The sequence below is a fragment of the Vulpes lagopus genome, chromosome X, assembly GCF_018345385.1.
Source record: "Vulpes lagopus strain Blue_001 chromosome X, ASM1834538v1, whole genome shotgun sequence".
NCBI classification, from domain to species: Eukaryota; Metazoa; Chordata; class Mammalia; order Carnivora; family Canidae; genus Vulpes; species Vulpes lagopus.
In genome coordinates this window covers 42,109,003-42,136,801 of record NC_054848.1, presented here as the reverse complement: position 1 = coordinate 42,136,801, position 27,799 = coordinate 42,109,003, and the positions used below count along the sequence as shown (strand labels likewise).

Here is a 27,799-nt window from a genome sequence, read left to right as displayed (position 1 = left end):
ATAAAAAAAAAAAAAAAAAAAAGAAGGGAGACAGACGAAGTTTGGGAGAGTCAGGGCCCCTGGGTGGCTCAATCAGTTCATCATCTGCCTTCTGCTCAGATCATGATCTTGGAATCCTGGAATGGAGCCCCACGCTGAGCTTCCTGCTCAGCAGGGGGTCTGCTTCTCCCTCTGCCTCTCATCGTGCTCCTTCTCTCTCTCTCAAATAAATAAATCTTTAAAAAAAAGATTGGGAAAAAAAAAAAAGATTGGGAGAGTCAGACAGACAGTGGGGGCGGGGAGAAATGGGCAGAGAGAGAACAAAATAAGTGAGAGAAAGAAAGAGCAGAGAGAGGGAGAGAGAAAGCAAGAAGAGACATGAGAGTTGGACACACACACCTTACACTGCATCTGGGAGTTGCTGGTCTGAGTATTCTTATTTTATTTGTTTTCTTTGTGGCAGTTGGAGACCCAGGCCTGACTGCAGGGCAGCTCCAGCAGCCCCAGCCTCCCAGGTCATCGAAAGGGGTGGGAGGGCAGCCTCCCCCAGGGGTACACCTTATAAGAGCAATGCTCTGATGTTGTCGAGGATGGTGTCAAGGAGCCCATTTTGGGCCAACCTCTACAGCTGACCAATGGGAGCCATCTTCTGGGGAATCCGCAGTGTCACCAGATTATCCACAAGCATGGGTGGAAGAGGAAGGATGTGCCAATGATCCCTTCTGAGGGGACAAAGAAACCTTCCTTTTGTTACCCTCATATACATATGAGGAAACGGAAGGCACCAAGAGGTAAAGCCCCCTGCCCATGGTTCTACTGCCTGAAAGTGGCAAAGTTGGCATTAAAAAAAATTATTTATCCAGGAGAGACACAGAGAGGCAGAAACACAGGCAGAGGGAGAAGCAGGCTCCATGCAAGGAGCCAAACGTGGGACTCAATCCTGGGACTCCAGGTTCACACCCTGAGCCAAAGGCAGACACTCAACCACTGAGCCACCCAGACGTCCCAAAGCTGGTATTAATGTCCTTATTAATAGTGCTTAGAGTTCGAGAGATGTGTTTTGCACCATAATTTCCAACACATTATCAATCATCATCGCAGGTGTCACTGCCGGGTTTCACAGGCCATGACAACAATTTCTGAGCTCCCTTTGTTAAAGTAATAATCTCAAGGACTGACTTCATGGAGGTCAGGTTGGCAGCGATCTTGGGCATTCACACAGGCATCTTCTGAGATGATCATGTGCATTCAGTTTAATAATGTTCATCAGGGCTGCCTGGGTGGCTCAGTCAGTGAAGCGTCTGCCTTCAGCTCAGGTCATGATCCCAGGGTCCTGAGATCGAGTCTCACATTGGGCTCCCTGCTCAGTGGAGAGTCTGCTTCTCCCTCTCACTCTGCCTGACGCTCCCCCTGTTTGTGCTCTCTCTCTCTCTCTCTCTCTCTGTCAAATAAATAAATAAAATCTTTCCAAAAACAAAAAAAATCATCAGATTGGACCCTTCTAATGTGCACTTTTTTGTAGGTATGTCTCATTAAAGAGTTAAATATGAACTAGAACTACATGTATCAACATGGATCATTCTTGAACCTGCAGTATGAGACAGAAGAAGGAAAGTTGAAGACTACTATGTAGTGTATAATATCTGTTTGTAAACACTTGCAAACAATATATGCAGTTCATGGATTGCTAATTACATGATGAAAGAATAAAAAGATGCAAGGGAATGGTCAATAATAAACTCAGTATTGCATTTATGTCAAAGGACGAACAGAGGGTAGAATTGAGTAGAAAGACATAACCTAGTAGGTTTCAGCTAGAGCTGAAATATTTTCTCTTTTTTTAAGATTTTATTTGGGGCACCTGGGTGGCTCATTTGCTTAAGCATCTGCCTTTGGCTCAGGTCATGATGCCAGAATCCAGGAATTGAGCCCTGCATCAGGCTCAGAAGGGAGTCTGGTTCTCTTTCTCCCTCTGTCCTTCTCCCTGCATGTGCTCTCTCTCATAAAATACTTTAAAAAAATTTTTTTAAATACTTTAAAAATTTAAAATTATTCTTAAAATTAAAACAATTAAAAAAATTTTTTTAATTTAAAAAAAATAAAATTAAAAAAATTATTTATGAGAGAGAGGGAGAAAGAGCATAGGTAGGGGGTAGGGTCAGAGGGAAAGGGAGAAGTGGGCTCCCTCCCCCGCCGGCCTCGATCCCAGGATCCTGGGACCCTGACCTGAGTCGAAGGCAGATGCTTAACTGACTGAGCCACCCAGGCACACCTGAAATATTCTGTTTCTTTTTATTTAACTTTTTTTTTTAATTTTATTTATTTATTTATTTATTTATTTATTTATTTATTTATTTATTTTATTTATGATAGGAACACAGTGAGAGAGAGGCAGAGACACAGGCAGAGGGAGAAGCAGGCTCCATGCACCGGGAGCCCGACGTGGGATTCGATCCCGGATCTCCAGGATCGCGCCCTGGGCCAAAGGCAGGCGCCAAACCGCTGCGCCACCCAGGGATCCCCAACTTTTTTTTTTTAAAGATTTATTTATTAGAGACAGAGAGAGAGAGAGAGAGAGGCAGAGAGGCAGAGACACAGACAGAAGGAGAAGCAGGCTCCATGCAGGGAGCCTGACGTGGGACTTGATCCCGGGCCTCCAGGATCACGCCCTGGGCTGAAGGTAGCGCTAAACCGCTGAACCACCCAGGCTACCCAAATATTCTGTTTCTTAAGGAAAAAAAAATTGAGGCAAATGAGAAAATGTTGAGAGTTCACAGGTGTCCATTATATTACTATCTTCTACAGATTATTGTCCATTTGAAAATATTTCATAATTTAGGAGATGAAAAAAAGAATCCTACTTGAGTTGAATATATAAATTTGGGGGCCCATTTCTCCAGTGTTGATTCTTTTTTTTTTTTTTTTTTTTTAACATTTTTTTTTTTTTTTTTTATGATAGTCACAGAGAGAGAGAGAGAGAGGCAGAGACACAGGCAGAGGGAGAAGCAGGCTCCATGCACCGGGAGCCCGACGTGGGATTCGATCCCGGGTCTCCAGGATCGCGCCCTGGGCCAAAGGCAGGCGCCAAACCGCTGCGCCACCCAGGGATCCCTGATTCTTTTTTTAATTAAAATTTTATTTTATTTTATTTTTTAAAAGATTTTATTTATTTATTCATGAAAGACACAGAGGAGAAAGAGAGAGGCAGAGACACAGGCAGAGGGAGAAGCAGGCTCCATGCAGGGAGCCTGACATGGGACTCGATTCTGGGACTCCAGGATTATACCCTGGGCTGAAGGGGTCGCTAAACCACTGAGTCACCCGGGCTGCCCTAAAATTTTATTTTTTACAGATTTTTGGGGGCACCTGGGTGGCACAGTGGTTGGGCATTTGCCTTTGGGTCAGATTGTGTTCCCAGGGTCCTGGGATCGAGTCCCACATCAGGTTCCCTGCTTCTCCCTCTGCCTATGTCTCTGCCTCTTTCTGTGTGTCTCTCGTGAATAAATAAAGAAAATCTTTTTTTAAAACTAAATTTAAAAATAATAAATATTTATTTATTTGACAGAGAGAGCACAAGCAGGGGAGCAGGAGGCAGAGGCAGAGGGAGAGGCAGAAGCAGGCTGAGCAGGCAGCCCAATGTGGGGCTCAATCCCAGGACCCTGGGATCATGACCTGAGCCGAAGGCAGACACTCAACGGACTGAACCACCCAGGCGCCCCAGTTCTCTTGGATTTTTTAAGTAAATGATGTCCCTGAACTTCAGCCAAAGACGACCAGGAATACACGAGTGATGAAACAAAGTCAAATGTGTTAGCTATTTGCAGCAAGGGAAAATATACATCATGGAGAACCATGGAACATCTCAGTTAAAGGTGTCAGGAAAGATGTTACAGGATTTGGGTTTGTGTTAGATGGGTTTGTGTTGAATCCCCTGCCATGACAAGGGCTGCACAGTGGCTGTTTAAGACTCCAGACAGGAAAAAAAAAAAAGACTCCAGACAGGATATACACACCAAATGTACCACAGATAGTCACCCAAAACAAGATGGTGATTAGTCTTCATAATAAGCCTTGGAGACCGGGCCCTAGATGACCAAACTCGGGCCGTGGAAACACATTCCAAAGTCCAGCTGGTCTCTAGAGAGCCAGGTGCCTTTTTCTTTTAGTCTCAGAAGAAATTGTTCTACTTGACCAGTAGCATGTCTATAAGTGCTGCAACAGGTATTCACCGGGTCAAAAACTCCTCCTTCCTTTGGCTAGTAGCCCAAAGAAATTCATGGTTATGAGATTGCTCAGTGACCACTCTGGCTACTGAATTTACATTTATTTTTAATTTTTAAAGTTTATTTATTCGTGAGAGAGAGAGAAGAGAGAGAGAGGCAGAGACACAGGCAGAGGGAGAAGCAGGCTCCCTCTGGGAGCCCAATGCAGGACTCGATCCCAGGACCCCAGGATCACGTCCTGAGCCAAAGGCACACATTCAACCAGTGAGCCACTCAGGTGCCCCAGGAGGTAGTTTTTTTTTTTTTTTTTTTTTTTTTTTTTTTTTTTTTTTTTTTTTTTTTTTTTTTTAATTTATTTATGATAGTCACAGAGAGAGAGAGAGAGGCAGAGACACAGGCGGAGGGAGAAGCAGGCTCCATGCACCGGGAGCCTGATGTGGGATTCGATCCCGGGTCTCCAGGATCGCGCCCTGGGCCAAAGGCAGGCGCCAAACCGCTGCGCCACCCAGGGATCCCCCCCAGGAGGTAGTTTTAAATATCTGAATGTCTGGAACAATTCTCATGAATACACAGGATAAGGTAGTGCTGCGGTGGGTGGGTGTAAGCCGGATGTCTGCTTCAGGAAAAGGTAAATATCCTAGTGGAGCACAGACTGTATTGAGAGTGTACTCATCATTCATTACAGCAGGGAAAAGGCAATGTGTGTCCCTCAAAAGGGGAAGGCTTCTTGAGTGGGGTTAAACAGTAGCAGCGAAACAGGCTAGGGTATCTCTAAGAACAAAAATACCCCAATGCAAGTCCCCAGTCCTCATGGTTCTAGATCTTGCTGTTAGGGTTGTAATGACCTTGGCAGAAGAATTCTGTGAGGCCAGTGTCCAATTTTGACAAAAGCAAAGTTTGGGGTTTTTTGAGGGAAATGTTAGTGCCAGAAGGTACCTATTAAAAAAAAGAAAACTAAAAAATAAATAAATAAATAAATAAAATAAAAAAGAAAGCTACCTTCAGAGGTACTTAACAACTATGAAATTTTTTAAAAACATTTTTTTAAAGATTTATTTATTTATTTATGATAGACATAGAGAGAAAGAGGCAGAGACACAGGCGGAGGGAGAAGCAGGTTCCATGCTGGGAGCCCGACATGGGACTCGATCCCAGGACTCCAGGATCGCGCCCTGGGCCAAAGGCAGGAGCCAAACCACTGAGCCACCCAGGGATCCCCAACAACTATGAAATTTTTGGCAGGTGGACGAGTGAAATCAAACTGAGAATAGTAGCCATGGTCTGAGAAAATACCCAAGAGGGTTTTGTTTTTTCCTTAAGTGACAGGGAGACCGTAGGAGATCAAAAGTAACAGGGTGAAAATAAGGGAGATCAGGGGAGGGGAGTGGGGGATGGGGTAACTGGGTGATGGGCATTAAGGAGGGCACGTGATGGAATGAGCATTGGGTGTTATATGCAACTGATGAATCCCCAAATTCTCCTTCTGAGGGGAACCTGGGTGGCTCCATGGTTGAGCATCTGCTTTTGACTCAGGGCATGATCCCGGGGTCCTGGGACGGAGTCCCACGTCAGCCTCCCAACAGGGAGCCCGCTTCTACCTCTGCCTATGTCTCTGCCTCTCTCTCTGTGTCTCCCATGAATAAACAAATAAAGCCTTTAATAAATAAATAAATTAGCCCTCCGAAACCAACAGTATACTATATGTTAATTAAATTGAATTTAAATTTTAAAAAAGAAAGTAAGGGATATCGTACTGAGAGATATCTTAATTGGGTACTAGAGGGTGTCAAGACACACTAATAGTCAAGACTCATAGTGGGATAAAAAGAAAAAAGGGATGCTGTAAAATCAGAAAATTAATCTCGGGGGATCCCTGGGTGGCGCAGCGGTTTGGCGCCTGCCTTTGGCCCAGGGCGCGATCCTGGAGACCCGGGATCGAATCCCACATCAGGCTCCCGGTGCATGGAGCCTGCTTCTCCCTCTGTCTGTGTCTCTGCCTCTCTCTCTCTCTCTCTCTCTCTCTCTCTCTCTCTCTGTGACTATCATAAATAAATAAAAATTAAAAAAAAAAAAAAGAAAATTAATCTCGGGCAGCCCTGGTGGCTCAGCAGTTTAGTGCTGCCTGCAGGCCGGGGTGTGATCCTGGAGACCCAGGATGGAGTCCCACATCGGGCTCCCTGCATGGGGCCTGCTTATCCCTCTGCCTGTGTCTCTCATGAATAAATAAAAAACAAATCTTAAAAAAAAAAGAAAATCTCGTCTTGTCATCTTGGGGAGAAGCTCTGCACCTCTGTTGTCATCAGCTTCCAGAGAATTCCTAAGAATCCTGTTTGATGCCTATTAATAGATCTTTTCAAGAAGTTCGAGGGCGGTTTTCCCTTTGTTCATGCAGGTTTTGTTTAGGTGGATATTTTGAAATTTGTTTTTTTTTTTTTAAGTAATCTCTACACTCAATGTGGGCCTCCAACTCAGGAAATTGAGTCTCTTACTGAGCCAGTCAGGGGCCCCTAGGTGGATATTTTTTAAATGCAACTTGAACCTGTTAGGGAGACATCTAGAGGCATCATATGAGTCTCTGGTAGTAAAAAGTTACATTGGCCTGTAATAGGGTTGAATCTAGGATTCAAAGTGAAATTACAAAAAAAAAAAAAAAGAGATGGTCTGTTATTAACACAGAAGTAACTAACCAGGGATCTCTGGGTGGCACAGCGGTTTGGCGCCTGCCTTTGGCCCAGGGCGCGATCCTGGAGACCCGGGATCGAATCCCACATCGGGCTCCCGGTGCATGGAGCCTGCTTCTCCCTCTGCCTGTGTCTTTGCCTCTCTCTCTCTCTCTGTGGCTATCATAACTAAATAAAAATTAAAAAAAAAAAAAAGAAGTAACTAACCAGAGGTGGTCCCCAGAGATCTTATTGCCATCAAGGCTAATAGCAATACTTTAGTCCCTGGAAGTTTGAGGGTTTCTCATAAGTGTGTTGATTATATATATAGACAGTTTTTTTATGTTAAATACCATGGGACAGGATTGTAAGGATGAAAAACTCAGTCAACAACTGCCTCACAAGGGATAAGAAAAATTCTGCCATATTAGCAAAGGTAAAGGAGAAAATCTTCACTGTAAGAGGCACCATTTCCCCACAGAATACCTCTTGGCATTTCCTGAATGAGTGGGATTAGCAATCTAAATAAATCATATTTCAAGAGGTAACAGCAACAGATAAAATTTAAAGGGATTATTAAAATAACATTTACAAGACCCTGAACAATTCCTGAACTCTTATTAAAACCACAAAGAAAGAACAATTCTTTATTTATGAATTTCATAAAGGACTGAATGTGCAACTGACATCTGCTAGTGATGATCTGGTAATATACAATTTGTCCAGGAGCCGAACAGTTTGTTTTATTGTGTTTTCTAACCGTAAGAGATCATTAAAGGCAAAGCCTATGTGACACTGTACACACACACACACACACACACACACACACACAGGTCACCGTGGGCCATACTACCAATGAAAAGGTAGGTAAACAAATCTTTTTCTGGTCAAGAGAAAAAAAAATAGTACTCTGCATGCTTCACTCTACAAGATGAACTTCCTAGAAAGAACCCGATGAAAATGGCTGCAATTACGACAAGAAGGGAAGGAGGAGGACTGGAGACATTATCTCTGAAGGATGCAACTGAGGTTGATACATGTTTATCCGAATGTGCTACCTTTCTGAGCCTTAAATCTTCATCTCTCAGATGTCAGTTTTCTTCTGATAGTTTCATCATTTCTCCTTTAAGTCTTACATTCTTCCATGAGTTTCCTTGATTCAGTATCGTTGAGTGAAACACTATGTGGTTTTGGAATGGGTCCATCTTGTTTGGAGGCATTAGGTGGAACAGTTTTGCTAGGTTCCAGATCATTCAATTTATAATTTTCACTGGGCATTTCAAATACACATCTCAATTTATTTTTTTTCACATCTCAATTTAGAATCCATTAATTCATAAGGTTTTGCCTCTTTCCACAGAGCTTCCATATTTGAAGTGTTTGTGTTGTGCCCAAGATCGCGAATCCGAGAAACCACCAAGGAGCCGACACCGATGCAAACACACGAGGGTTTATTTACAAGCTCGAGCCTAGCCTGGGTCCAAGTATAATTGACACAGTGGAGCAGGGACTTGGACCCCAAGACTAAGAGGCATAGCAGCTTTATAGGGCCCGGTGGCCAATGGGATTGTAACATACGCAGAAAGTTGCAGTCATGTCGGTCCACACGCAGGTGGCTGATTGAATTACATTTTACCCTATAGTATCCATTTGAGCTGGCCTATTACTTTGGTCAGAATTGGCACGCAGTTTTGGCGGGCACAAGGCAGAGTTACATTGTTATGAGCCGGTTTCAGATAAGGGTGTGCTCAGCGGCTTGACTAGGGTGGGGCAGCGCCTTAAGTAATAAGCAGGTCATGTGGGGGTGATACAGGAGGTGGCGGGTGCAGCACAAAATGGAGTTAGTCCTGCTCTGCTTGTCCAGGGGCAGGGGATTTTTGTTAAATTTCCTGGGTCCCACATTTGGTGGAGCAAAAATTGTACCATAAACTTGTGTTTACTCTTCTCATTGGGATCATAGTCAAAAAGGCTTGTAGCATTACTGAAACAGTCACAGTCGACCTAGGGTCAATGATCCCGCTGTTAGGCCTCACGCAGTACCGACGAGGTGCTGAGGTGCTGTAGCCTTCACCTTGAAACGCACTTTCCTATCAGATGGATTTCGCAACTTAAGATTTGTGGGGACTACATCTGTGAAGGGGCCTGCTACTACCCGTCCCTGGGCTGACACAGAGCTCTCCTGCCTGCACGCGCTTGGGTCTCCGCCAGCACCGCCCGTCGGTCCTAACTGGAGGCCTTCTTGGGCTTCTCCGCCTCCCTGGAGCGCCTCGAACCTGACAGCCCCAGGCCCAACCAGTGACACGGTGGGCGGCAGCCCTGTGCCGGGGGCAGCTCCACCCGGGCCCTGCCCCTGGACCCACGTCCCGGCCGCAGCACAGCTGCCTCACCCGGCCTCCCACCGCCGCTGACCGACATTATAAGATTTTATTTATTTATTCTTGAGAGAGAGAGAGAGGCAGAGACACAGGCAGACGGAGAAGCAGGTTCCCTGCGGAGAGCGCACCGCAGGACTCGATCCCGGGTCTCCGGGATCATGCCCTGGGCCAAAGTCAGGCACTAAACGGCTGAGCCACCCAGGCGTCCCTGTTGATATATTTTTAAAGATTGTATTTATTTATTTGAGACCAAGAGAGAGCACAAGTAGAGGGAGAGACAGAGGGAGAGGGACAAACAGACACCCCACTGAGCACAGAACCAGACAAGGGGCTCAATCTTAGGATCCCGAGACCATGACCTGAGCCGAAGTCAGACCCTTAACCAACTGAACCACCCAGGCATCCCAGAAGTGTGTTGATTTTTTTGTAAATTGAAGTTTAGTTGGGACGGTTGAGCTTCTTCTGCTTTCAGCTCAGGGCTTGACACCAGGATCCTGGGATGGAGTCCCATGGGGCTCCCTAAGGGGAGCCTGCTTCTCCCTCTGCCCATGTCTCTGCCCCTCTCTGTGTGTCTCTCATGAATAAATAAATAAAATCTTTAAAAAATAATTGAAGTTTAGTTGACATACACTATCACATTAGTTCCGGGTGTACATAGTGATTCAACATCTATGTGTGATGCTATGCTGACAAGTATAGCTACCTGTATCACCATACAAGGCCATTACAATACTGTTGACTAATATTCCCTATGCTGTGCCTTTCAACCTTGTGACGTATTCACTTCATAACTGGAAGCCTGCATGTCCCACTCCCCTTCACTCCTTTTTGCCTATCCCCCCCATCTCTTCCCCTCTGGCAACCATCAGCTTGTTTTCTGTTACCTTTTGCTATTAGAATTCCATTAAGTCTCTCTACTTTTTCTGAAATTATGGATGATAATGGCTATAGAGTTTGTAAATTAAAACTTCACAGGTTTTTTTTTTTTAAGATTTTATTTATTTATTCATGACAGACAGAGAAAGGGAGAGAGGCAGAGACACAGGCAGAGGGAGAAGCAGGCTCCATGCGGGGAGCCCAACGTGGGACTCAATCCCAAGTCTCCAGGATCACACCCCGGGCTGAAAGTGGCACTAAACCGCTAGGCCACCAGGACTGCCCTTCACAGAGTTTTTTTTTTAAATAACAGAATTATTTAAATGAGTGCAATGTGTGTCCCTGTTACTGGAGAGACAAGTTGAGATTCCCCATGTCAAATACAAAAGCAAGCAATTTCCCCTATCTTTACAGGAAAAGCTCTCTGGCCATGAAAAGCTCAGTTCGCCTAGGAAATAAACCACAGCCAGAATATGCTCATAACCCATTTGGAGGTATTCAAAGGAGCCTTAGGTCTTGGGTTCCTATCCATGTCCATGTTCCATAACCATGTTATGGTTTTTGCCATGATTGTGTCATTAGAGATATGACATTCAAAGGGACCATCTCAGCAAAAGCCTTAAAGTTACCCCATCAATGTTTTATTATCAAGGCCAATTTATCTCTGCTATTGTGGCTAATGTCACAAAGCATTTTTACCACTTTCCATTCTTTCTATGGCTATCTCAAGCTATATAGAATAATGGCAAGCTATATAGAATTTCCTTCATTTGTTGTCCATTTTGATAAGGGTTCCTGAAGTGGCTTCAGATGAACATGAAATTATCTCTGTAAAAAGCTAGTTATGTTCCCTCCAAAAGTAGAGGGGAAGATTTTTGCTGCAGAAAAATACAATCTGATATGAACATACTCAAAAGAATTATTACAGAGGCGCCTGGACAGCTCAGTTGGTTAAAGATTAAAGCATCTGACTCTAGGGATCCCTGGGTGGCGCAGCGGTTTGGCGCCTGCCTTTGGCCCAGGGCGTGATCCTGGAGACCCGGGATCGAATCCCACGTCAGGCTCCCGGTGCATGGAGCCTGCTTCTCCCTCTGCCTATGTCTCTGCCTCTCTCTCTCTCTCTCTCTCTGCATCTCTATGCATAAATAAAATCTTAAAGAAAAAGTCAGCACTGGGATCCCTGGGTGGCGCAGCGGTTTGGTGCCTGCCTTTGGCCCAGGGCGCGATCCTGGAGACCCAGGATCGAATCCCACATCGGGCTCCCGGTGCATGGAGCCTGCTTCTCCCTCTGCCTGTGTCTCTGCCTCTCTCTCTCTCTCTGTGACTATCATAAGTAAATAAAAATTTAAAAAAAAAAGTCAGCACTGATTAGTCTCCAAATACAGAAATGAAAAGAAGGGTGTCTCCTTTGTTAAATAAAATGATCTCTCTCTTAGATAGATTAAACAAGCCATCTCTTCATGTGGATTTGTGCCCTTTTTATTCTTTTTTTAATTTTATAAATTTTGTTTTTTAAGTAAGCTCCATGCTCACTGTAGAGGTCAATGCAGGGCTTGAACTCATGACCCTGAGATTAAGACGTGAGCTGAGATCAAGAGCTGGACACTTAACCAACTGAACCACCCGGGTGCCCCAGCTGCCCTTTTTGTTCTAAGGCATCCCTCAAACAAGCAATCTTGTTCATGGCAGAAGTTTCCTGCAGTAGTAACTGCAATTTCAAAATTTCCCTGGTGAAATTATGCCAGTTCCAGTTAACTAAACATATGTATTGATGTTTCAGTGAAAAAACACGAAGGACACAGGTGCTTGGCCTGAGAAGATCCTGTGAGAATTGCAATGCTCCATCAGGGTGGTGCTTGTGTAACTGGCATCTCCAGATTCTGGCTAAAGGCCAATCGTCATGATCATGGGCCAGGAACAAAAACCCTCCTGACTGAGCAGATGAAACTAAACAAAGCAATTCTCAGGGACACAAAGAAAGGACTGAAGAAGAAATTCATGTAAGTTTTGTTTGTTTTATCGTGGTGAAATACACATAACATAAAATTTACCATCTTTACCACTTTAAGTGTACATTTCAGGAGTATCAAATATGGTCATAATATTGTGCAACTATTACCACCATCCATCTCCGTAACTTTTCGTCTTATAAAACTGAAACTTCAGGGGCACTTTAGTGAATCAGTTGGTTACATATCTGCCTTTGACTTGGGTCATGATCCCAGGGTCCTGGAATCAAGCCTTGTGTGGGCTTCCCTGCTCAGCGGGGAGTCTGCTTGTTCCTCTGCACCACTCCCCCCCCAGCCTTTGCCCCCCCCCACACTGGTGCTGGGGCAAGCACACATGCTCTCTTTCTCTCTCAAATAAATAAATCTTAAAAGAAAACAACTAGGGGGTGCCTGAGTGGCTGAGTCGGTTAAGCGTCTGCCTTCGGCTTAGGTTATGATCCTGGGGTCCTGGGATGGACCCCACCTTAGGATCCCTGCTTAGTGAGAAGTCTGCTTTTCCCTCTCCCTCTCCTGGCCCCCCACTCCCTGCTCGTGCTCTCTCTATCTCTCTCTCAAATAAATTAATAAAATCTAAAAAAAAAAAAAGTAAAAAAAAAAAAACCCTGAAACTCTACTCATTAAACACTAACTCCCTAGTCTCCCCACCCCCCAGCCCCTGGTAACCCATCATTCTACTTTCTGTCTCTATGATTTTGACTATTCTAAGTACCTCATATAAGTGGACTCATTCAGTATTCTTTTGGGGACTGGCTTATCTCACTTAGCATAATGTCCTCAGTGTTTATTCATGTTGTAGCGTGTGTCAGAATTTCCTTCCTTAAAGGCTGAATAATATACCATCGTGGGTATATATCACATTTTGCTTATCCATTCATCCACCAATGGATACTTGGGTTGCTTCCATGTTTACCTGTGGTGAATAATGCTGCTACGAACATGTGTGTACAAATAATCTATTTGAGACTGCTTCCACGTAAGATTTTCTTTTTTTTAAATTGGATTTATTAGCTCCTTGCAATGAGAGAGACTGCACGCCATGGGGAACCATGGAGTATCTGAAAAAGGGGTGTTGGAAGTAAGTGATTATGGGATTTGAACCTATGTTAGATGGTTTTTGTGGTTTTCAGGGTAAAGTCTTGCACTTATTTTGTTAAATTTGTTTCTAAGTGTTTTTATTATTTTTTAAAAAGATTTTTATTTTTATTTTATTTTTTTAAAAAGATTTTATTTATTTATTCATGAGAGGCACAGAGAGAGAGGCAGAGACACAGGCAGAGGGAGAAGCAGGCTCCACGCAGGGAGCCTGATGCGGGACCCGATCCCGGGGCTCCAGGATCATGCCCTGGGCGAAGGCAGACACTAAACCGCTGAGCCACCCAGGGAGCCCTAAAAAGATTTTTAATTTATTTATTCAGGAGAGACACACAGAGAGAGAGAGGCAGAGACACAGGCAGAGGGACAAGCAGACTCCTCACAGGGAGCCCGATGTGGGACCCGATCCAGGGACCCCGGGATCACGCCCTGAGTCAGACAGATGCTCAACTGCTGAGCCACCCAGATGTCCCCGTTCTTTTTGATGGTATTGCAAATGGAATTGTTCCCTTTTGTTTTTGGATTGTTCATTTGCAGTGTGTCGAAATACAACTGAGCTTTATAATATTGATCTTATATCCTGCAACCTCGCTGGTCTCATTTATTAACTCTAATGATTTTGATGTGGATTCCTTAAGATTATCCATGTAAAAGGCCATGCCATTTGCAAATGGAAATGATTTCACTTCTGCCTTTCCACTCTGGATGCCTTTTTTTTCTTGCCTAAGTGTCCTGGCTAGAACCTTCAGTACGATGTCAAATAGAAATGAGAGGGAATATCCTTATCTTTCTTTCTTTTTTAAAATTAATTAATTAAGTTTTTATTAATTAATTTTTTATTATTTTTTTAAAGTAAGCTCTACACCCAATGTGAGGCTAGAACTCACCACCATGAGATCAAGAGTCATATGCTCTATGGACGGAGCCAGCCAGGTCACCCTTGGAACATCCTTGTCTTGATCCTGATCCCTGGGGAAAAAGCTTTCAGTCATTCATTGTTTTTTTTTTTTTAAATGAATAATCTGATTTTTTAAAAAATTTATTTATTTATGAGAGAGAGAGAGAGAGAGAGAGAGAGAGAGAGAGGCAGAGACACAGACAGAGGGAGAAGCAGGCTCCATGCTGGAAGCCTGACGCGGGACTCGATCCCGGGACTCCAGGATCGCGCCCTGGACCAAAGGCAGGCGCCAAACCGCTGAGCCACCCAGGGATCCCCCAGTCATTCATTGTTAAGTATGTTGTTAGCTGTGGGTTGTTTTTTTTTTTTTAGATTTTATTTATTTATTCATGAAAGACACAGAGAAAGAGGCAGATACATAGGCAGAAGGAGAGGTAGGCTTCCTGTGGGGAGCCCGATGTGAAACTCAATCCCAGGACCCCAGGATCATGCCTCGAGCCAAAGGCAGACACTCAACCACTGAGCCACCCAGGCGCCCCTGTGGGGTTTTGTCCTTTATCAGGTTGAGAACGTCCTCTTCTATTCCTAGTTTGTTGATATGTGTTACTTCTCAGCTTAAAACAACAGACTTACAGTTTTTGTGGGTCAGGACTCAGGACGTGGCTTAACTGGGATATATGCTTAGGGTTGCACAAGGCTGAAATGAAGGTGCTGACAAGGGCTGCAGTCTCATCTAAGGCTTGACTGGGGAAGGATCCAAGCTCACTCTGGTCATTGGCAGAATTGAGTTCTTTGCAGGGGAAGGACTGGGGGCTTTTATTTCTTGCAGGCTGTCATCCGGAGGCCACCTTCAATTCCTAGAGACTAACCACTCTTTCTTGCCATCTGAAGTTCCCAAAGTGGCCCCTTGCTTCATCAAAGCTAGTAAGGGAGTGGGAGTCACCTCATGACAAGAAGGTCATTTTGATAAAGTAGGCAGTTAGCTAGACATGAACTGGAGGCAAAGGTGGTGATAAATAGATGACACTTTAGAAGCCTGAAGGGACAACACTCTGACTTTGTGGCTTCTAACATCCTGGCCTTAAAGCTTCTAATACCCTGGGGCTGACAGGCCAAGAGCCATAGGTGCAGAATATGTGCTCTCTTCTTTCACCTCTGCCCTAGGGTAACCTATACTTTCATCATAATATATTTACATTATATATTACAATGGCCAGAGTGGCCCAGGGTCCAGCCACCAGTCTGCACCCAGTTTCAATGTGCCTCCCTCCACTGTAGGGAAAAATAGCCATAACAGTTCCAGCAAGAACCTTGTAGGGCCCAAAACTCTCCCTCTCAACTGGTAGGAGGAATTCCTTAGATGATTGGAAACAACCTCAGTCAGAGATCGCTAGCTATGACCCACAACCTATACGACCATAAAAAGAAAAGGCATCCCTAACCCCAGTTCAGTTGCCACCTCCGGGCCTGCCCACTCTCCATTCTTGAGAGTGTACTGTCCTTAATATGCTGCTTTGTGCTTGCTACCTTCCCTGGGGCTGTCTCTATTCGAGTGTGGATCCTCATGTAAATCTCTTATGGGGAATCCAAGAACCAACACCTCCATTCACCCAATGTAGTCTCTCCTGCAACAATTCCAACCTCATTTCTAACATAATTATGTACATGTAATCACATATATCTGGTCACCTTTGGTCATGCACACTTTCAAAGGGGAGGGGATTACGCAAGATTGTGGACACCAGGAGACAAGGATCATGGAAACCACCTTAAACACGTGTCCATCACACCATCACTGGGTACATCATTTTCAGGTCCATAAAGGCATGTGTGTGATGGTTTTCTTTGTAAGTTGTTTGTAACAACGAAGAGCTGGAGACAGAAAATCTATGGATGAGATATACTCACAGCAGCATAAACGGATCTTTCTTTCCTTCACTTTTAATTTGTGCCGTTACCATACTTTAATTTCTGAATGAAAATATCTTTATTTTTTATCTGATTATAATATTCATTGCAACACTTTTTCAGATAACAGAGAGAAATGTAAAGGAGAAAGTGACAAACCATTATTTATCTCCCCACCCAGACATTTTTTTAAATTTTTTTTTATTTATTTATGATAGTCACACAGAGAGAGAGAGAGAGGCAGAGACACAAGCAGAGGGAGAAGCAGGCTCCATGCACCGGGAGCCCTACGTGGGATTCGATCCGGGGTCTCCAGGATCGCGCCCTGGGCCAAAGGCAGGCGCCAAACCGCTGCGCCACCCAGGGATCCCCCCCACCCAGAAATTATCACTAACACTCCCTCCCCAACGTTTTTTTGCCCAATGTATAGACAAATTTCACCAAAGTTTTGTTTCCTTTGATGCATCATTTTAAGTGGCTTGAAATCCTTTCTGGAACAATATATGGATAAAATCTATTCGATTCTGTATCTATGCTCACCCACAGTGGCAAGTAACTGTTTATCCAGAGAACAAAGTCTTCTATCTCCTCCTCAGGGAGGGCGGGGTGGGGACCAGACCCCATTCTACTCCATTGAGTCAATTTTGCCTGCTTATCTGCTATGGGACCGCCAGGTCTGTTGCCCCGGCAACTGCCCTTCGACTGCCATGGCAACCGCCAGCGCCTGCTCCAGCGCACCACCTTGCCCCTCAGGCATCTCCATGGCGACGGGTAGGATGGAGGCGCTGCTGGAGCTCCCAGGCTGCGCCTGCGTGGAGTGGCGGGAGAGGGGGTGGGCAGGGGAGGGCCGGGCTCCCCGGCGTGCGCAGCCGCAAAGCACCGCAGCCTTGCCCACTCGCCCAGGCGCTGCGCATTTGCCAGCCAGTCCGCCCGTCCGGAGCCCGGCTCGCTGGGGCAGCATGGCGTGGTCGCCGCTGCTTGGCGGGCCGCGGGCCGGGGGCGTCGGCCTTTTGGTGCTGCTGCTGTTGGGCTTACTTCGGCCGCCTCCCGCGTTCTGCGCGCGGCCGGTAAAGGTGCGACACCGGTCCGGCGCGGGGTGGGGGTGGGGGTGGGCAGGAGGGTGCTGCGGGCGAGGGTGTGTGCTCGGCTGCTGGCCCCTCATCCTCGCTGGCCCGTGCCTGCCCCTGGACGTGCGGGGACATCGGCCAGGGTGGCCCGGGGTGCAGCCGCCGGTCTGCGCCCAGACCGCGCGGGGCTCGGTCTCTGGGTGTGCGAGGATCGGCTGGCAGCCACGCCCTGGCCACCCTTGGCACCTGGCGTGGGCAGGCCTCGCCCGGGGCGCTGTCCAGGGCACTAGTGCGCATTAAGGAAGGGGGTGCGCGCACGGATCTGCGTGCGCGAGATGCGATGACAGGCGTGAGAATGTGGTGGCCGTCTTTTGATGTGAGCGCTTCCGAGCGCCGGTACAGAGGTGCGATCGTGAGTCTGGGTGTGCTGTGTGTGATGCCGGCTGTGTTCCTGCGTTTGACTTGTCTCAGTGACTCCGTGTGAGTGTTTGTGAATCCTATGTTATGGCTGGCCTATGGGCGTGTCAGTGTGTGTGTGAGATTTCGTTTTTTAGGTGGGAGTGGTCTTTGCATCCACATGTGTGCATCCCATTTTGGTTCTGTTGGACTAGGATTTTGTATGCGTGTTCCCAAGGCTGTTTCTGACTGTCTCTTTATGCAGCTGTGTCATCGTGGGGAGAGGAGCCATGATGTTTTTACTGCATTGTGTCTTTAAGGGTGGTGCATGTCCTTGCATCTGGGTAGCTTGGGCATCGTAACCGCAGGAGCAGCCCTGTATGTGAACGTGTGCAGTTCCTTGTGTGTGGATGCGGCACGTGTGACATCCCAAGGCCTGCTAGTCCACGAGAATATATGTGAGGCTCTGATTGCTGAGTGTGTGATTCCCTAGGGCCTGAGGGGTGGTGGGTGTCCAGGGCACTTGGAACATATCATCCTCCAACTCATCAGGGCTGTCTGTGTCAAGGATGGAGGATTTTAAAAAAATTATTAAATATTTGATATATGACATAATATAGTTAATATACACGTATGATGTAAGGAATGATGATAATTAATAACCCCTGTGTGTATCCACCACTCAGTTGAAGAAATAGAGCATGACCAATAGTTAGAAGCCCCTGGGGGCCGCTGCGCACAGATCCCTCCTGCTCCATAATCATTATCCTCTTTTCTGTTCATCAATTCCTTACTTCTGTTTGTAGCTTATCACATATATATGTATGTCTAAATAATATGTTATTTCACCTTTCCTTTTTTTTTAATTTTTTTTATTATTTATTTATGAGAGTCATACAGAGAGAGAGAGAGAGAGAGAGAGGCAGAGACACAGGCAGAGGGAGAAGCAGGCTCCATGCACCAGGGGCCTGACGTGGGATTCAATCCCCGGTCTCCAGGATCGCGCCCTGGGCCAAAGGCAGGCGCCAAACCGCTGCGCCACCCAGGGATCCCAATTTTGCCTTTCCTCATAGAAATGGAATCATACCAGGCATTGGGCCCTTTGTGGTCACTAGGGGTCACTACGAAGTCATCAGGGTGGCTGGTAGTCTTAGGCTGCCTGCAGTGGCATTCTATAACTTGCTTTTTTTTGGGGGGGGGGTCTGCATTGATAGTGAGATGCGTGCACCATCCACATTTCCGCATTGAAGTGTGTGGCTATAATTCATTTATCTTTATTGATGCATAATATTTTATTTTCTTTTTTTAAAGATTTATTTATTTATTCATGATAGACACATAGAGAGAGGGGTGGAGACACAGGCAAAGGAAGAAGCAGGCTCCATGCAGGAAGCCCGACGTGGGACTCGATCCCGGGACTCCAGGATCGAGTCCTGGGCCGAAGGCAGGTGCTAAACCACTGAGCCACCCAGGGATCCCCAATATTTTATTTTCTGAGTATATCATCAATAAATGAGTATATTATGGTTGACAAATGCATTCTCAATTTATCAGTAGACATTTGGGTGGTTTCCAGGCTTTCTCCCCCACTCTGCCCACTTCCTTGATGTCACAAATAGTGCCTATGTGACTTTTCACAAACTCATGTCCAGTATAGTATGTGTACAAAAACTATAGCACCCCAGGAGTGGGTCACAGGATTTGTGTATCTTTTTAGACGTTGCCAAATTGTTTTTTTAAAGTTATTTTGGCAATTGAATTCCCACCAGCAATGTATGAGAGTTTCTGTTTTTCCCACCCCCCTGTCAACATTGGACATTATTGGGCAGTTTAAGTTTTGGCAATCTTTTGGACAAATTATGCATACTACCTCACTGGCACTTTAATTTACATTTTCCTGATTACTAATGAGGCTCACAATTTTTCATATATTTAGTAACTATTTTTGTTTCCTTTTTAAAAAAGATTTTATTTATTTATTCATGAGAGACACAGAAAGAGGGAGAAAGAGAGGCAGAGACCTAGACAGAGGGAGAAGCAGGCTCCATGCAAGGAGCCTGATGTGGGACTCGATCTTGGATCCCGGGCTCATGCCCTGAGCCAAAGGCAGACTCTCAACCACTGAGCCACCCAGGCATCCCCTATTTATGTTTCCTTTTTTATGGAATACTTGATCATCAGTTTTCCCTATTTTTTAAATTTATTTTTTATCTAAATAATCTCTGTACCCCACGTCGGGCTGGAACTTATGACCCCCAAATCAAGAGTCGCGTGCTCTTCCTGCTGAGCCAGTCAGGCACCCCTCCCTATTTTTGCATTAGTTTTTCTGTTTGCTTTTTACACATTTTTTTGGTATAATTCTAGATGTTCTAGGTGTTTCTTTTTCAATTCTTCACGGTCATTTTAATGGTCTTATGGTCTTTTATTCCTTACTCATACTTTTGATACTGTCTTTTATTTCTTTTTTAAAAGATTTTATTTATTCATTCATGAGAGACAGAGAGAGAGAGAGGCAGAGACATAGGCAGAGGGAGAAGCAGTCTCCACGCAGGGAGCCCAATGTGGGACTGGATCCCGGGCAGACGCTCAACCACTGAGCCACCCAGGCGTCCCTGTCTTTTATTTCTTTAAACCTTTTGAAATTGTTTCAAAACCATCTAAATTGAAAATTAGTTACTGGGTAATTTATCCTACAGAAAGATTTACACATATGCCAAACAATATACGAACAAGGTTATTCATCCCAACATTACAAGAATAGCAAAAGATTGGGGGGGCACCTGGCTGGCTCAGTTGGTAGAACACCAGGCTCTTAATGGGGTTGTGAGTTTCAGTCCCATATTGGGACTGAAGTATAGAGTATATTTAAGTATAGAGATTACTTAAAAAATAAAATCTTGGGGTGCTTGGATGGCTCAGTCCGTTAAGCATCTGCCTTTGGTTCAGGTCATGGTCCTGGAGTCTTGTGATGGAGCCCCTTAAAGCCCCCTATCGGGCACCCTGCTCAGCGGGGAGTCTGCTTCTCCCTCAGGCTCCTCACCTCACTCATGCTCTCTCTCTGTCTCTCTCTCTCTCAAATAAACAAATAAAATCTATAAAAATTAAAATATTTTAAAAAAGGAATAGCAAAAGATTGGAAACACTGTAAATGTCCATCAATCGAAGACTAGTCAAATATGTACATCCATACAAAAGGGATTCAATGCAGAGGAAAAAGAGGCAAAGAGGAGGAGAGAGAAGTAAAGGGGGGAGGGAGGGAACAAGAGAGGGAGAGGGGGGAGGGAGAGGGGGGAGGGAGGGAGGGAGGAGAAAGAAAAGGAAGAGAGAGATGTACTGAAAGTACTGATCTAGATATAGATTCGGAAATGCAAGGTGTGGAACAGTTCGCTAACTTTTGCATAAAACAAGTGAACGATAGGAACCTATAAAATGCAAATATGGTTCTTATAGTCCACAACATCAATATAGACAAATCTATGGCTGTATATCCGCCATCACCACCTATAAAGAAACCCTTTCTCCAGCAGCTCTGGGGGAAATTCTGAATCACTAGGAAATTGTTGAGGAGGTTAGGGATCTAGGGGCCTTCAGCTGTCTTACGTGTGCCTGGACATATTTGGGACCCAGTGGCCTTAGGGGTGTCCGGGTATATTTGAGGGGCCATGGTGCCTTTGGCGGCATCTGGGGATGTCTGAGGTCCACAGGGCTCCCCCGGTGGGGTCCTTGGCCTGACCGCCGCTGACATCTCCCTCTTCCCACGTCTTCCGGCAGGAGCCCCGCGGCCTGGGCGCAGCCTCGTCGCCCTTGGCCGAGGCCGGCGCTCCCCGCCGCTTCCGGCGAGCGGTGCCCGGGGGCGAGGCGGCGGGGGCCGTGCAGGAGCTGGCGCGGGCGCTGGCGCACCTGCTGGAGGCCGAGAGGCAGGAGCGGGCGCGGGCCGAGGCGCAGGAGGCCGAGGACCAGCAGGCGCGCGTCCTGGCGCAGCTGCTGCGCGCCTGGGGCGCACCCCGCGCCAGCGAACCCGCGCCGGGCCTGGAGGACGACCCCGAGGCGCCCGCCGCGCAGCTAGCCCGCGCCCTGCTCCGAGCCCGCCTGGATCCCGCTGCCCTCGCCGCCCAGCTCGTCCCCGCCCCGGCCCCGGCCGCGGCACTCAGACCCCGGCCCCCAGTCTACGACGACGGCCCCGTGGGTCCAGAGGCCGAGGACGCCAGCGACGACACCCCCGACGTGGACCCGGAGCTGCTGAGGTGCCCCAGCGAGGGGGGCAGGGGGCGGCGCCTTCGTGGGGCGGGGGCCCCTAGGAGGGAGTGAGGACCCGCACCCAGGGGCTGGGGCAGAGGTGCTTTGCCCGGGGGACTCTGGGGAACGGGACTCTTGGTCCCGGGGAGGGGGCTCCGCTGTCCGGTTTCTGGGAGGGGTGGGGGACTGGGAGGCAGGGAAACCAGAGGGTCTGGGATTGGAGGCCGGGACTGCTGGAAAGCAGTGGGCTGGGGACGACCTGGTCCCCCGGCTGTGTGGGGTAGCAGGGCCATCTGGGTCCTAGGGCCGCGACGTTATTGCGCGGGCACGTTCTCACTGTCGCCCACTCCCGCTCTCCTGCAGGTACTTGTTGGGGCGGATCCTGGCCGGAAGCGGGGACCCCGAGGCTGTGGCTGCCCCGCGCCGTCTCCGCCGAGCCGCGGACCAGGATCTGGGCCCCGAGGTGCCCCCTGAGGGCGTGCTGGGGGCTCTGCTTCGGGTGAAGCGCCTGGAGACCCCTTCGCCTCAGGCGCAGGTGCGCCGCCTCCTGCCCCCCTGAGCCCCGGCCGAATCCTGAGCTCCTTGGGGCCCAGGACTGCCCCACCCCTACACCCCGACGACTGCTCCCTGTCGGCACATTGAGAGCGGCTTACCGGCTTACCGCGTCAGCCGCAGTTGCGGCCCTCGACCCCCAACATCCCCGCCTTTGGCTCCACAATAAAGAGATCTGAAGCAGCCATATGCTTGTCCGAGTGGCTGTCTCTAGGGGGGCTGGTGGGCCCAGCGGTGATGACTGCCCTCAGACAAAGGCAGAGGGGCCCCTGGTGGCACCTTGGAGTCCCCCGCCCCCACTCTGCCTCTCCTCACTGGGGGAGGCATCCATAAAGACAATAGCAGTAACCGGCCAGATCCTGTGCCCCACTCCAGAAGGCTTTGAGGACACTTCCAGAGCCTGCAGCACCATTTTCCTGGGGTCCATCCTTCTGAGGACCAAGGGGTGGCTGTGAGGCCTGAGTGGCTGGAGCTGTGCTGGCTGCAGAGGCCACAGGCACACCTGAGCGCTTCCTGCTGCAGGCCAGCAGGAGGTAGGCCTTCCCAACGGACACATTCAGGCATGGGAGAACACATTCAGGCATGGAAGAACACATTCAGGCATGGGACTCCAGGTCGTAAGAGAGGGTCTTTGTCAAATCAGGAAAGTAGGGTGTATTTTACTTGCATTTGTTAGCTTGATTTGTAATATTTATTTATAGAGTAGAAGCTCGCTGTAGCTGTACTCTTACCCTTGGCCTGAAGGTATTGGGAGTTGTGGTGGCAGCTGATTTATGCTCACAGCCTTTGCACTGGTTATTCCCTCTGCCCCTAGTTACCTGCAAAAGTTTTTTTTAAGATTGTATTATTAATGACAGAGAGAGAGAGAGAGAGGCAGAGATGTAGGCAGAGGGATAAGCAGACTCTCCGTGGGGAATCCCATGAGGGACTCCATCTTAGGACCCTGGATCAGGCCCTGAGCCAAAGGCAGAGGCTCAACCACTGAGCCACCCAGGTGCCCCACCGTCAAAAGTTTTTACTCAAGTATCACCTACTCAGTAGGGCTTTCCTTGACCTGTCACTCTTTATTCCTACACTTGCTTTTAATACATAGCCTTTGTTATATCTACGAGGGCAGGGATTTCTAAGTGTCTTGTTTGCCTCTACATCCTTTGCACCCAGAGCAGGGCCTGGCACACAGTCGCCTCTCCCCAACATTTCCTGAATGAAAGAATTCTCACAATTCAAGTAACAGTCTCCCCAGTTTCACTCCCACCCACGTAACACTTGGCACAGAGGCAGCTTTGAAGCCTGAGAACACCATTTATTTAATTTTGCACAAAATCTCTTAGCTTGCCGGTAACCAATACTATGCCCCACATTCCCAAATGCCTGTCACCAAATGAAAACTTCCCCAATAGAGGGATGGATTCTTATATCCCAACACACCAACAGTGTCCCACACAGCTGGTTGCTCTGGGGATCTCATGCCTAGGAACCACCACCCTGGCCTGGGGGAAGGCCACTTCTTGACCAAGAGCTTCAGGCCACGGAACAGCCACAGCGGCACATGGCCTTCTGGTGTCGGCTCTTATCTCCACTTGCCCCTGCCATGGCCTCCTTTGCCATGGCCTCCCGGACCTTTTGAATCTCATGAATGAGCAGGGTAAAGGCCTCTTCTACACCTTGCCGTGTCTTGGCTGAAGTTTCCACGAAGGGGGCTCCCCAGCTCTTTGCGAGGGCGGCAGCTGCAGCATGAGCATCTCCGGTGGTGGTTACAAGGTCACACTTATTGCCCACAAGAACGAGGGGCTGGGTGTGGCGAGGGCCCCAGGTGGCCCGCATCTGCTGCAACTGGGCTAGAGACGAGGGGTCATCCAGGGCAAAGACACCCAGTACACCATCTCCAATAGCCACGCACTGGTCACGCAGGGCCCTGTGAGTGGCCTGCCCTGCCGTGTCCAGCACATTCAGAATGCAGCCCCCGTGGCCCAGGGCCACCTCCTTCCAGTAGGAATCCTGGATCGTGGGGTCGTGGTCTTCCACGAAGCACTGGTGATTCAGCTGGATGGTGAGCGCACTCTTGCCCACGCCACTCGCGCCCACCACCACCGCCTTGTACTCGGGCAACTGCTTCCCGACACTCTTGGAGGGCGCCTGAGCCCTCTGGTTCTCCTCTCGGGAGCTAAGGCTCCACGTGCCCAGGCCCAGATCAAACATGTTAGGCTTTCTTGGCAGTGCCATCCCCTAGTGGGCAGCTCGGAGGAGGAATGTGGACAGCAGGCCCTGTGAAGGGAAGAGAAAAAACAAGACAAGGGTACCTAGGTGTGTGCAAATCACCTTCTAGTAGGCCATATATACACCTTATTTATGTTGTTTAATTTGTTTCATCCTTCTATGTGAAGGCAGGGATTTTTATTTTATTTTAAAGATCTTATTTATTTATTCTGAGAGACAGAGACATAGGCGGAGGGAGAATCAGGCTCCCTGTGGGGAGCAGGATGTGGGACTGAATCCTGGGACCCCGGGATCACACTGAGCCAAAGGCAGACACTCAACCCTGAGCCACCCAGGTGCCCCAAGGCAAGGATTTTAAAAACAGCTTGATTTAGACATAATTTATATATCACGAAGTTAATCTCGTTCAAGTGCACAGTTCAATGTTTGTTTCGTTGTTTTTTTTAAAGTATATTCATACTGTTGTGCAACCATCTTCATAATCTAATCTTAAAACATTTTCATCACCCGGAAAAGAAAGTTCCTGCCCATTAGCAGTCACTCCTCATTCCAGAGGGAGGGTGGGGGTTTTGGTTAGTTTGGGTTTTGGATTGTTATTGGATTGTTATCACTGCTGGTCTCCAGCCCACCACCATGCTTGTCACATATTATATGCCAAGCAACATTCCTGTCCCCAGGGAGTTTGTATTCTAAAAGGTGGAGACAATAAACCAAACAAATCAGTAAATTATGAGGTCGGTTAGCCATTAACATTAGAATTTAGTCTTTCTTACGTATGCAGCATGCGGCTATTGAGAACCCACTGTGGGGCAAGGACAAACAAGTGGGGAGAATAGTTAAAGCAGTTAACAAACCCTTGGCCCCCAGGAGCGTGACATACTAGTCAGGAAGACTGACACCGAGAAAGATAAATCAGTAAAAACAGACGGAAACAATAGGTGATAAACACGCAGAAAATGCTTGGTTAATGTTAGTCCTCTTTATTATTATTTAATTTTCATGCATTATTTCCAGTGTTTTCCGGCAGGCCAGGCATTGTGATGGGTGTGGGGAAGGGAGGGGGGAGGTGTGGGGGTGGAGAACGGGAAAGAACAAAATAGACTAAAATCCCTGCCCTTGGGAGGATTAGATTCTGGAAGTGAGGAGACAATCAACAACATAAGCAAGTAAATTATCATGCAGTTTGGAGAGGATGGGCACACAGCAGGTACTCAATTAGTGTTAGCTATTAATAGCAAATTACCATTAAACTTATTCAATACACATCCAGGTCCTGGTTCAGTGTGTGGCCTCAAGAAATGCATCATAATGACTGCTACCTGGAGTCTCTCTGGAAACCCGGGGAGAATGTCAGTTTGGGGGCAGACCTTGGGTTCGAGGTATCCACAGGGAGTTCGTCGAATGTCAGGGTTGGGGGCAGGGAAGGTCCCAGATGGGGATCCAGCTGGGAGGTCCCAGGCCCAGAGAGACTCCGGGCAATAGTTATTAGATGCACTGGCCCAGAAAGAAGGGCGGCCCTGGTGAAGAGCGGTAAACTGTGGACAGAACTCTGGGGGGGGGGGGGGGCGAACACTTGGGAGACAGAAAGAGGGGGACGATGTAGCAGCAAGGACAGGTGAGGAGAGAGTGAGGGCGGAAAGCAGCGGAGGCCACTGCCCTGGTCCAAGGCCATCCATGGCGAGGTCAGAACCTGGCATATTCCTAGATTGGAACTAATTGACAGAATTTGCTCCAACAGTAAAAGGCGGTGTTGGGGGCAGGGTGTGGAATCAAGATTAATTCTCCAGTTTGGGGTTCGGCAGCTGGGAATCTGAGGGTGCCCTGGCCCGAGACCAGGGACAAGTGAGAGGGCTCTCCCTGTCACCCTTGGTGACCAACACCTGGAGCGGTAAGGAGCCGCAGGAATTCTTTCCAGGGAGCTCGGCCTGCAACAGGGGAGCCACCCGATGGCCCCCGCAACTCTTCCCACCGCCCTCGAGAGGCTACCCTTCCCTACCCACCCAGGCCACTGTTAGCGTGGAACAGGGAGGCCCCCGCAAGCGAGGTGGCGGTGGCGGTGACCTGCCCGAGGTCACACAGCCCGGGAGATCAGACCAGACCAATGGCAGAGGGGGGTCTGGCCCTCCCTGGGTGACACTGTGCCACTTTCTGTGGGTCGAGAGCTTACGAGCGTCACCGTGGGGCCCTTGAGACCCTGTGACCCCACTTGGAGCCGGCTGGCCCAGGGTCATGTGGATTCGCCCGGATCCAGGGGTGCATGTTGGTGGGGGGAGGAAGGTGGCGGCGGCACCCGAGCGTGCACCCCTACGAGCCAAAACCCGAAACCGGTGCCAGGCCAACGCTTCCCCTGACTCGGCCAGGGGAGGTGCAGGATAGGGTCACACGAGTTTCCCTTAAAGCTGTCCCCTGTGCTCCAGGTGGCCCAGCTCGTCCAGTTCTCCTTTCTAGGGGGCCGGGGTCGCCCCAATCCCGAGCCTCGGGCCTGTAGCCCGGCTTCCTGTGTGGTACAGCGACCCGCACCCAGGTCTGTCTCTTAGAGGTGGCTGAGCGAGAGGCTGGGAGTGGTCACTGGCCACTTGGAATGGGAGGAGGTAGGGGAAGGGTCCCCTCTCAATGCCCACCTCCGTCGCGCTCCCTCAGCCCACAGTGGGAAAAGACCCCTGGCTCAAGCCTCAGGGGCTGGAGGCCCAGAGGCAGTGGCTCACCTTGGTCCTGGGAAAGGCCGGAGTGCTCGACCCGAACCTGCCGAACCTGCCGCAGCTCTGACAGGACAGAGGAGAAGATGCTCCCACCCTGTCTCAGCAGGTGTGTGGTGGGGGGCGGGAGACAGGAGGGAGAACGCATGCGCAGCAGCGCTCCCAGGCCCCTACAATGGCACGCCCCCTCCCCGCCCCACCCCGCCCCGCCCTGGGGGTAGGCATGGGGTCCAAGCCTCTGGCCAGCCACCTTGCACCAAGGAGGTGGTCTTGGGGATGCACGGAGCGGCGGGATCTGTTCCTGTACCCCTGTTGCACCTCTCCCTTACCTTGCCCCTATCTGGGATGGGATTTCATGTTTTTGGCATGCGGGGGGTGTCAAGTTTGACCTGAATGGCCAGACTTTGTTATATGTCTCAAGAGGGCCCCAAGCGGTGGCGCCTGGGCTGCCTCAAGCAGGCTTTTGGAAAGTAGCTTGGGGGAGAAGGTTCGGCCTGCTTCTGGAGGGAAAGAGTTGCAGGGGAGGGTTATTGTATCAGGGCCTTAGGAATCTGATTTGAAGTGGATGTGTGTCAAACTCAAACATTTCCCAGACTCCCTTGCAGCTATGACAGC

At 48.4% G+C, this 27,799-nt stretch overlaps 2 protein-coding genes and 1 pseudogene across 2 annotated transcripts; 1 reads left to right on the top strand and 2 right to left on the bottom strand.

Moving 5' to 3' along the window:
• Positions 1-7,749: 7,749 nt before the first annotated feature.
• LOC121482500 lies at positions 7,750-9,277 on the bottom strand (annotated as a pseudogene).
• Positions 9,278-16,903: 7,626 nt separating this feature from the next.
• Positions 16,904-22,458, top strand: PCSK1N (proprotein convertase subtilisin/kexin type 1 inhibitor). The gene is made up of 3 exons (XM_041740301.1): positions 16,904-17,093; positions 21,255-21,727; positions 22,083-22,458. The coding sequence occupies exons 1-3, from the start codon at positions 16,980-16,982 to the stop codon at positions 22,276-22,278; spliced, it is 783 nt and encodes a 260-aa protein (XP_041596235.1). The 5' UTR covers positions 16,904-16,979; the 3' UTR covers positions 22,279-22,458.
• A 1,188-nt stretch (positions 22,459-23,646) lies between these two features.
• Positions 23,647-24,494, bottom strand: ERAS (ES cell expressed Ras). Its single transcript, XM_041742278.1, has one exon. The coding sequence runs from the start codon at positions 24,492-24,494 to the stop codon at positions 23,793-23,795; it is 702 nt and encodes a 233-aa protein (XP_041598212.1). The 3' UTR covers positions 23,647-23,792.
• Positions 24,495-27,799: the final 3,305 nt, after the last annotated feature.

Coding starts and splice junctions, on each gene's coding strand:
- PCSK1N (XM_041740301.1), top strand. CDS start 16,980: ATGGCGTGGTCGCCGCTGCTTGGCGGGCCGCGGGCCGGGGGCGTCGGC. Junction 17,094..21,254: donor TCTGCGCGCGGCCGGTAAAG/GTGCGACACCGG, acceptor GTCTTCCGGCAG/GAGCCCCGCGGCCTGGGCGC. Junction 21,728..22,082: donor GTGGACCCGGAGCTGCTGAG/GTGCCCCAGCGA, acceptor GCTCTCCTGCAG/GTACTTGTTGGGGCGGATCC.
- ERAS (XM_041742278.1), bottom strand. CDS start 24,494: ATGGCACTGCCAAGAAAGCCTAACATGTTTGATCTGGGCCTGGGCACG.